General features: G+C 46.6%; 1 protein-coding gene across 1 annotated transcript; it reads right to left on the minus strand.

Moving 5' to 3' along the window:
- Positions 1–278: 278 nt before the first annotated feature.
- Positions 279–9,840, minus strand: LOC144102639 (uncharacterized). Its single transcript, XM_077635859.1, has 5 exons — positions 9,796–9,840; positions 6,236–6,466; positions 5,307–5,483; positions 2,214–2,323; positions 279–362 (listed from the first exon to the last, which is right to left on the minus strand). The coding sequence occupies exons 1-4, from the start codon at positions 9,838–9,840 to the stop codon at positions 2,255–2,257; spliced, it is 522 nt and encodes a 173-aa protein (XP_077491985.1). The 3' UTR covers positions 279–362; positions 2,214–2,254.
- Positions 9,841–10,623: the final 783 nt, after the last annotated feature.

The following is a 10,623-nucleotide window of genomic DNA, read 5'->3' on the forward strand; positions in this document are numbered from 1 at the left end:
GTTTCTCATACCGATCGCAAACACACTAGAGATGTTCATGCGCACTTCCTACCGACGTGGACATTGCTCCTTTATTTTGCAGAAAAAGATCGGTGTTTCAGCACAGTGGGAGTGTCTTGGGCATTAGAAACACTGTGTCTGGCACCTGTGTTCGTAAGAAGTCCCACGGGCTGTCGTGGTGAAGGGAAGGTAGCCAATGTCGACGTGATCGGCACATATTCAGTGTCTATGGTAGAGAATACGCGCCGTCCATTTAGTCCTCATCTTTTGCGCCTTGGTATAACTCGCTGCAGCATCTGTAGAGACCAGGAGCCCCGTCTCAGAGGGCCTCCAGTGGTTCCAAGCAAGGTGGCAATGCAGCTCTGCAAGGACCGAAGGAAACCGAGTAAGAAGAGGATACGTGTGCAAAAAGCAACATGTACTGAGTAAGCACCCTACTTTGTTTCTGCGTTCGAATATTCCACTAAGCGCTTTGTACCATTTTGATAAGACTTTCGGACGTGTTTGCTTGCATGCTATGTCAGTTAGGATCGAGAAAGTAAAATCAACATCGCCGCCACGATTAGGACCCTGGTACAATATGACTATTCCGCTGCGTATTGTTTATTGTAGCGTGAGCTACACTGCCCGAGGTTGACCAGTTTCGCGTGGCTCCTGGAGAGCCGTGCTGCGCATGCGCCGGGGGCAGTGACGTCACACAGCACACAGCTGGCGCGCCGGAGCCGCCGCCGCAGCGCGCGCTCGCCGGTCTGCGCATTCCAGAGGAGTGAAGTCACAGCCGCCGCAGACGCACTGGCGCCGACACGTGGCCAGCAGCCCCAGCTGCGCGCCTCCGTTGCGCAGTAGCCAAGTCTGACGCTGCGCCGGAGCCGTTTGATAGTCTCTCATTTTGTGCGCATGGGCCGAGGTATCAGTGGGGGTATACATACAGCGGGGCGTTTGCCAATGTGGTATAGCCATGGAGAAGGAGAGCGAAATTGCTGCTGCTCATCGGCACGACATAGCTCACGCTACGTATATCCTGGCATAGCCGAGCTAAGCCAACGCTAATTATTCTTTTTTACAATTTTTCGTAACTCGCCTAAGAGACTATGCATTCGGTATTTCTGCGCGTCAAGGTACAGCGACTCATTTGTTGTTCATTCACACGCCGTTCTCGTCAATTTCTTACAGCAGTCTCTTGTTCCACTGCACGCCAGCCATCTTTGTTCCGTTCACAAACCACTACACTACGAACCAAACGTAGCATTCATCATGACCGGACATTTTGCATAATCTTCGTAAGTCGTTCTAATTTTCTCACCGAGTACTTTTCTAACACAGCGGCATTATTTTGTTTATTTTTATTTACAAGATAATGCGCTGGAATGGTTTACTGATATATACATCATAAAAAGAAAAAATACAGCTATAAAAAGACACGCCATTGCATGTGCTAAGCCGAAGGAATCTGCGGTGCACCAGACTACAGTGATGAGAGACTGAAATCAAGCCGTTCCTCGAGAAACCCACTGTAATGATTATCCCATGGAGCAGGAATTATCCGGAGTCTGTATGCTCGATTCCGGGGTATCCAACAAGCAAACTAATCTTATAAGCACTATTGTTCACAAAATTCATCCCATATTTTTTTTTGCCTTTTTATAATACGAAATCACTATGGTCCCATTACAAGAAAAGCCAGCGACGTGTGTGTGTTACTAGTACAGAAAAGCCACACGATGGCAAGAATATAGGGTGACGTACGTCATCAAGCAGCCGTATGACGCACACAGGAAGCCAACCACCGCCACTTAATACTTAATACAATCGAATACTCTCCTCTTGCCGACCTCAATGTGGCGCCAGTTTTCTCGACTACATCCGCGCACAAAATTGTGATGCAACACTTCGTCGTACCGCATTCCAGATGGTGTCATACGATTTCTCGCGGCATATTGCTTATATGTGGCAGTAAAGTTGAAGCCGAGCTTGCGACAGGGATTCGAACCGATAAAATATGCACCTTCGATTGTTTTGCTTTCGCAGACTCTCTATCTCTTTCCTTAAGGCGCAGTTGAGGTGTCCAGAATTGTGACGCAACCGTTCGTCGTACAGCGCAGCGGGGGATGTCATATGCATGCGTGTGTGGGGGTGGTGTGTTTGGAAGTGGATGAGAATGCACTCAGGGACCGTCTTTGACTAAAACCAAGAATGTGACCTTTTGCACTTACGGCACCGCTGCGAGGAGGTGGCGCCAGTCAGCTCGCGCAGTTCAGGTCAGACAAGGCGACGTAGGGTGCCAACGCTGCCTACGTTGCACATCCAAAGCGCCGATGGCTGCCTGCGAAGACAACAGGTGCGCACTCTCTAGTGCATATCGCATTAAGCGATGCAGAAACCCGCTGCTTCCGCTCCTGCTCAATTCCCTGCGTTTTAGTTGAAAATACAGCACAATATTATTAAACGCGAGTAATTTCAATTCTCGCAAGTTTTCCGGTCGGTGTTCTTATTCATCGCATTCAAGCCGCCGGAGTGTCAGTTGAAGACAAAGCAACAGAGTCGCTCGTTATTAGGTGTGCTGGCCTGTTTAGAAACGGCTGAGCCGATTACATATACAATTATTCTACCTTAAACGTAATTAATTACAGTGCTCAATTAGAGGCCCAGCTAAGTAACTGAACAATGACAGGAAGGTAATGGATTATTATTACGTATATTTCTCCCAGCTTTTACTGCTATGACACAAATTTACTCAGACTACAATGAGTTATCGCGGCCTGCTTGATGTTTTGTTTCATGCTATTAATTTTCAAGAGGCATTGTTTTCAAAGTCATGCCACTAAATTAATATCAGTAGCTACACTAAACAATGTCTCAATGTATCTGCTGGTGGTAAGGGCGGTACTGTAACTTATGAGCACTTTCCGCACCAGCTTATTGTTGCGAAACACTTCGTTGCTAGTGTCCAAGTCATCTAGTGTTGCTAGTGTCCAAGGCGTCAATGTTGCCCCGCGCTTTGTGTGGAAGGCGCCAAGTTGGGTGCAGTGGGAGGAAAGTAGCGCCTTCACCTGACAGATGGTGGGAGGGGTACCTACACAGCGGCAACATGATATTTCCCGGGACGAGAAATATACCCTAGAATAATGGGTCGAACCGTTTTCGCAGTCCGGACAAGAATGTCAGCTGTCGCTCGTTCACGAAAGAAATATCCCCGCTAGCCCCAGCGTTTACGTTCAGGTGGAGGTTCTCATAGCTGTATCGTTATCACATCTTTCCTTTGGAAAACAAGTAAGTAATTACCAGGAATCAGTTGCTGAAAAATGTAAGTGCATTAGCCACAATGTTACCGTTTTCAAGAGCAATCAATTAGCTGCTACATCACAGGAAAATGTAATTGATTACAAGTAATCAATTGCTATTAACGCCTTTCGCACAACTCTGGTCACGTTCTTGTAGACTAAGCCAACGCCGACATAGCAAAATCCATATCTAGGCGCAGACGCCAAGTGGGGCTGCACGTCCGAAATTTAGCGCCACTTGGCGTCGCTCGCCTTCTTTATTCGGAAATAGCTCATACGGGTGTGACGGCATGCTGGCTATAGGTAACAAGCCACACAACATGACCAAGAATGAAACCAAATGGACCGTTTACTTTTGAGGAAGAGTGTGGCTATCGCGTTCTTAGTACCTCGTAAGAAGAGCGTCCTTCGTTCGAGCAACCATGTTCAACATTCTAGGACAAAAGTTTCGAATACTGAAAAATTGTAAGTTATCTTTATGGAAATATTGAAGGTAAAGGTCCATTCTTCCAATTCACAGTAAAATCTTCCACCACTCGCATGGAGCACTTAAGACTGCCACAGAAAACCAATGGTGACTGCTTTTGAATATAGCAACGATAATAGCAAAATTTAAAGCCTACCGATGGGACATCTGCTGATGTATTGATTGTTGTAGTTGTATCTTACAATATATATAAAAAATGTGGTGGTAAACACTTAACCATTCAAAACTGCTTTTGTCCAAAATTATTGGGTACGGGTGAAGAGAAGAAACCTCAGAGCAAAAAGAAGCAAGCCAAGCCTAAGGTCGGTTGCGCCCGGAGTGTGCTCCAGCAGAATTCCGCAGAGATGAGTGTAAAGAAGGGTTTTTAATTGGAACAGTGGTCAGTGCGTGACAATTAATGGACTTACAGAATGAAGGCGCGCCACATTTCCTTTGTGCTGTCAATGCTAAGAATAAAATGATTGCTTCGGCGCATGTAAGCTGTGTAGCATTGGGGGTCTGAGATGAAGTAGCCACAGAGTGGTAGATTAAATGACAGCAGGACAACGCAGCAAGCTATGGACAAGATGATAGGTGTGATGCTAGGGCACATTGAATGAGGGAACAAACGATGGTTAATGACATCCTACGCGAATTTCTACGATTTGCCTGGGAACCACTGACTGACGCTGGATCATATTATGTCACTAATGCTGAAGAATTCTTTAGTAACTGACACTGCCATTGATCTTTTAGTTGTAGAGAGAGTTTCCGATCATGAAAACAATTATTTGGGCGCAAATTCGTTCTCCAAGATTATGGCTGCAATTTTTTGAGCGTTCTAAAAGCTTTCAATCAATCAAGGCGCATTTGAAGAACAAATTGCATGGTGCTGGGCTAGAAGTGGATCAATGTTCATATTGCCACTGACAAAACGTAGCAGGACGCGGGAAGTACAGCTGTTTACAGGGGCAAGGCTTGCCGAACGGCCACGCTCATTGAAGACAAAAGAAGACGTTCGGCCCCGCGCTGGGAGACAGGTTCGGCTACCAGATGGTACCGGCAGAATGTCAGCAGTGTGGCAATATTCCACTGCGGCATAGTAGTAAGTGTTTTTTTTAATAATAATAAAAAAGAAGGATAAGATTTTTGCTAGCCCAGGCATCTGCCATCGATACTGAAGCACCTGAGCTGGGGCAGCGCAAATAAAGAATAGCAGGCATAATAGAGAAATGAAATGAAAGAGGTGAGGGGAAAGGAAGAGAGGATAGGGGGGATCAAGCTGTGTGAAAAGTTTTCAAACCCGCGGCGGGTTAACGAGCTGCACGCGCTGTCGTGTGAAAGAGCGCTAGAGCTTCCACAGGTTAACCGCCGTAGGACACCTCTCTGACCATGCATTCGGCATTTTGTTCTACCTTCTAGAGGCCCTTCCCACGTATTTTGATCGCTTCACAGCCATATGGCAAAAACAATGCGCTGTAAAAAAGCACCTCGCGGGAAAAATACAAGGCTTGGGAGCGCAGGTACGACGCGCCAGTATAAATGGAGCAGCTGCTTACCTTGATGTTGTCAGTTATGGACTCGTCCGGAGGAACGTTGTCGCCGATGGATACTCGGAGATCCTTGTAGCCTTCATCCGAGGTGTCGATGTCGACTGACGCCGCAGTGCTTAGCAAAAGCAGTAGAGCAGGTGCAAAGCCGGGCAGCGTGCCCATCTTGATGTCTCCTGCGTGGGGCTGTGAAGCATAAAGCAATCGAAGATTTAAATGCGAAACAACTGCAGCGTATCCGTTCGCACTGGGTAGCAATGCTCCAAAAATGGAGAAAGGATAGCTGCAATAATGATTTTGCTCTGCACAGAGGTGCAAAGTGACGTTATTTTGTGCTCATGTTCTTCCAGTATGCCCCAAGAAAAAAAAAGCTCCAGCATAAGAACCCAATTTTGGACTCATTTTTCAGTGCTACGAGGCAGATATGCAGACGTGCAGAGTGTCCGGACACAACTCCACAGGATGTACACCGTTGGTCGCCTTTCCGTGTGCACCGTTCATTTAATTAAATTAGTTTCTCTCAGCCTCAGTAGGTTTTACTCCTTTAGGCAGCTTAGCCTTTTATAGGATACAGTCTCTAGGCACAGCACCATGCACAGTGTGACCTCCCAACGTTGCCTGGTTTTAACCGGCACTGCGATGGCAGGCAGGAATTGAGCCCCGTTTTAAAACCAGAAAACTGAGAAGTGAAGATTGAAGTAGACTCCCTAAAACGAATGCAAGATTTGTTGTAGGATTAAGCCTTTCGTTCACAATACCTTTTTCTGCCCAAGCTTATCATAATACCAATTTCAGCTCGCCAAACATACGAGTTTGTAGAACAATGAAAGCGTAATGGTGGCACCTTAAAATGCTATTACATGCGTTTTTTTTTTGTTTATACCCCTGCAAACGTGAACATCGGGTGCCCTCACAACGCTGTCGGTTCTGCGTCTCACCTTTGACACCTCCTCTGGTGCCCGCAGTGACTCCCAGAGGAGGAAGTCGCACCCACGTGACAAATGCACCGTGCCGGCTGCAAGCTTGTGCTGCGTTAAAATAAAGATAAAACATGTAACCTGCCTGCAGCAGAATCCTGCTTCAGACTGCGAAGATAACACACCCTCAAGGAAATCTGATAGCTTGCCCCTGGCGAAAATCACATGTACCGCATAGGGCCTGAAGGTGCTCTAAAGCTGATTTCGAGGCTCTCTTTTTATCGTGGGAACTCATCATACACACTGCGGCCATTAGCAGAAACTTTACTCATCGCGGTGTGTGTCCGATTTTCCTATTCAATTGAATTAAACGTGACAGCTCCCCCGCTTTCTTTTATTGGTCTCATTGCCGAGAGTTGGATTAGGAGTGCCTTTCAGCCAATCATGTGGCTCGCGCCAGCCCTCTTGTGTTCATGTACCTCTCTCGCCATTGTCCGTTTCGCGCCGTCATTACGTCACTACAGCTAAGAAGCAACTAGCCCAAAGAAAAGTACTTATTAATCATGTGGCGGATGCCGCTCTGTCGACGCCGGAGTAACACGCGGAGCTATCTTCGAAAATGCGCCAGTTGCAGGGCGGACTATGTTCAACCGGAGCAAACAATCGGACGCATCACCCCTGCGGCAGCACAAGAGCTTGCGATATGTTCTCTGACCCGAAAATAGGTCGTGGTTTTATCTTATTATTTTAGTCGTGCCTTAACGGAGCAATAAAAATGACGTTGAGCGTCTTTATCAATTACAGAATTTTCATTGGCCACTGCCCAATGAAGAGTTTGAGTCTTGCAAAAGACAGTTCACGTATATTTTTCCATAGACTTAATTTTCGGCTATGTTGTCTGCGACTGAAACGATAATTCGCAGCAACCGCCACAAAACAAAATAAAAGCAAAAGAAAATTTCCAGAAAGCTGTTTAGAGCACCTTAAATATACACACGAATGCCAAAACACATCTATGACAGCATAGTTTTCACCACAGAGCATCATTAGGTTGCAACCACACATTGCTTCGAGACCAGCAATATACTGGTTACTATTCTGAAACAGGATTTAATCTATGCATTCCAGTAAGCCAAGCCCAAATGGGGTGATTTCAAAGAATCATGTACAGTACTCACGGATTGAAATAGGACATTCGGAGCGCGTGGCCGTCGCTTCATGGAGCGCCGCCCGTAGATGCTCATGGAACCAAGGTGGTGCATTGTGGTATGGTGCGAGGGGGAGAACATCTACAAAGCAGAATTGTTCCTTCCAGTCGCCAACGAGCCGGCCTGTGGTTTACCACATGCCTGCATGGCACTGCAAGGCTTGCGCTTCCAATGTCCTATTTCAATCCGTGAGTACTGTACATACCTTTTCGGCCCGACAAATAGTGAGCCTGACAGGAGACAGTAGCGTCAAGCTGCAGTGATCAATGACATGAAGATTAGTGGTGATGGAGATGACAAAATAAAGTTCGTTATTGAAATGGCGTAATGCATTCTGTCATGTTTGCTTTTCTTGAACAATTCTTTGCGTCACTTCTTTTCGCTAGTTTGACTGACCTCGTTTGAAAAGAAATGTTAGGACGGTAATAGAATCAAACATGTGACGAAGCCTACTTGTTCCTCCACGGTTTTACAACTAGCAGATTACAATATAAGGATATTTTCAAGACAGCACCGGTCACAAAGACAGATGCTCTTCTGTGGCGTACTCCTGGAATTCTCCAACGTTTCGAAGGCCAAGGACAGCTTTAGGCGATATCACCCGTCCACCTCCTCTTCCCTCTCCTTGAACCTGGTCATACTGGTTAAGCCAAAACACCATAAATACAGCCAGCCTGCTTAATAATAATTTTGATGACTTAATACATGCAAAGCGCGCGTTGTAGAGCCACTATGCATAGTCGGGAGGTTGATCATTACGTCCTTCTATATCTAGGTGAAGGCTCAGCATCAACTGTGTTCAGCATGAAACAAAGGGCGAGCTAAAGGAACGCACGCTTCTAAAGCGTGATGGTCGCAGTATGTCCAGAGAGGTTCGTTTATCTCACCTCACGGTTGGTACTTATGATGACATGACTTGTGAAGGCTAGTTAGTTTCGTTCTCACTAATATTGATCAGCATTGCATTTTGAGATGAAAAAGAAAGCCCTCGGGTAGCAGGAGCTTCCAGAGCCGTGTTTACGTGGGGATTATTATAGTTGATGAAGACACATTGATTTTACACGACACACAGTCACTTCCATGATGGTTGTCTGTAAAAATAGGCAAACGTTGACCAGTTAACATTGAAAAATTAAAGTATGGTTGAGTAGCACTTTTTGGCGAGGTTTTTGGTTCGTGATCTTGTGTGTCGTGTATGTTCCCCCTCTGTCCTCGTCTGTTAAGCGCAAAAAGTCTTTTTAAAAAGAGTAGTATTTCTGTGTAAGCTTCAGCAAGGTGTAAGAATCTGCAGTAAGATATGTATCAAAAGCAGGAATCAACGCTACAACAGGAAAAATCTAACTGGTTAATGTAATGACACTTGTGCGAGACATAGGCTCACAACAGGATGTACCCCATGAGCTTGGAATTCAGCTGAAAGCACTGTGAAGTGCCCAACAAAAAAATTGACAGTGGCTTAGCTTTGATTAAACCTGGAGCGACGCGATAACTACAGCTGACAGAGTGGTACTTGGTCACGTGACCAACCACGTCACGAACCACATGATCAGCCATGACGCCGCGCCGCCGGCAGCTGCTCTGCACCACGTGACCAACTTGTCACAGGGTGGCAGCGCCACCACTCTGAAGGCTCAAAATGCTACCGTAATGTAGCTATCGCTACAAAAGCTCGTCAGTCAGTGCCAGATGATGTGGGAGTTCGACGGCACCGGGACACCACCTGCGCAATAGCTTTCCGAAGAGGAGTGGGGTACAAGGCCCACCAGCCTCGACCCTAAGGTCCACTGAGGTTGGTGGACAGGGCACAGCGAATGGCCAACACCCACTGCACCTTGGGTTAAGGACTCCTGACTGCTAGTTTGTGCAATTAAGTTTAGATTACTACTACACAGGCTAAGCACTTACACTAAGTAACTAAGACCGTATCAATCACGGCGGCTACAGAGAGCCAGCACAAGGTTATCCCGCCTCAACCACAAAACACGGCGGATGTGGCGAATGCTTCAGTGCTGGAGAGGGCTGTTACAATCTTGGAGCGAACAACTTACAAGGAGTCTAATTAGCTAACCAGTGCAATGATCCTGCATTGTATGAAGCGTAACAAGCCTCAAGCCACAGCGTTGCCCCCCAGAGGCGCCAACTGCTCACTCACAGCTGCACCTGCACAGTGGCTCTGTGCACGCAATTCCGCATCTTGGTGAACCTGAATTTTAAAGTGGCGCGTAAACAAAAAAGGCATTCGTGTCCCCAATACGTGGATAAAATACCTACGTTAGTTCAGATGCCGGGAGCCAACGCGGAGGCTTCACCCACTGGATTGCGCTAAGGACTCTACGGTAAAGGCAACGTATATCCCTCATCGCCGTGTCTGACCATGTCCACAAGCAACACAGCGCCCGAGAGGAGTAAGATGACCATGGGGTCGGGATGACCACAGGCGCTGCTGAGAGTCCAGAGGAGTACGCAATGGCACGGCCGTGCTAGCCGCTGCTAAGTACAAGCAGATGGCCAATGAAGAAATATCCTTCAAAGAATTCACGACGATGCACCACGAAAATGCCAGGCCAAGGGCAACGTGGCCACTGACTGCTAGAGAGATGGGTCTTGAACTGGATGTCCCACGGGACGAGCTGGTCATCCACAGTCTAAGTACGACCGATCTGATTACGAAGAGAGTTTGTGAGGCTCTAGAGAGCCACACAAAAACTCTAGCAAGCATCACTAAACCAAACTCCACACAGTCTTTAAAGCTCAGCTGTCAAGCTGAGTTCTTTTCCTGGAACTGAACTGGATGAGGGAAAACTGTACTGAACGTAAAACTAGGGTAAACATTTCCTTTTGGTTTTGCAACTTTTGTACGGGAAAAAAAAGGATTCTGTTTACTGCGGGCTCGTCATCATATCTTCCACAGAGGTTTCTCTTGGGTTGTGGTTACGAAGCGCCGTGTGTCAAATGAGAAAGCTGCACAAAATCGTTTCCATCAAGTTTTTTGATGTCACGATTGCTGTCACCACAAGGCGCTTTTCCCGAAAAGTTATTTGTTGTGTAAATTTTGATACTTTGTAACATGTGGTTTATATTTCAATTATCTATACACTGAATTTACGAACACATTTAACTCATGCGTTTGTCTCGAATAACTAGTGTGGAGCACATCGAGAAGCTTCATTGAACCTTTACCTTATTCCTTCTTGAGTGTGG

Source organism: Amblyomma americanum, chromosome 8 (genome assembly GCF_052857255.1).
Source record: "Amblyomma americanum isolate KBUSLIRL-KWMA chromosome 8, ASM5285725v1, whole genome shotgun sequence".
Taxonomy (NCBI): Eukaryota; Metazoa; Arthropoda; class Arachnida; order Ixodida; family Ixodidae; genus Amblyomma; species Amblyomma americanum.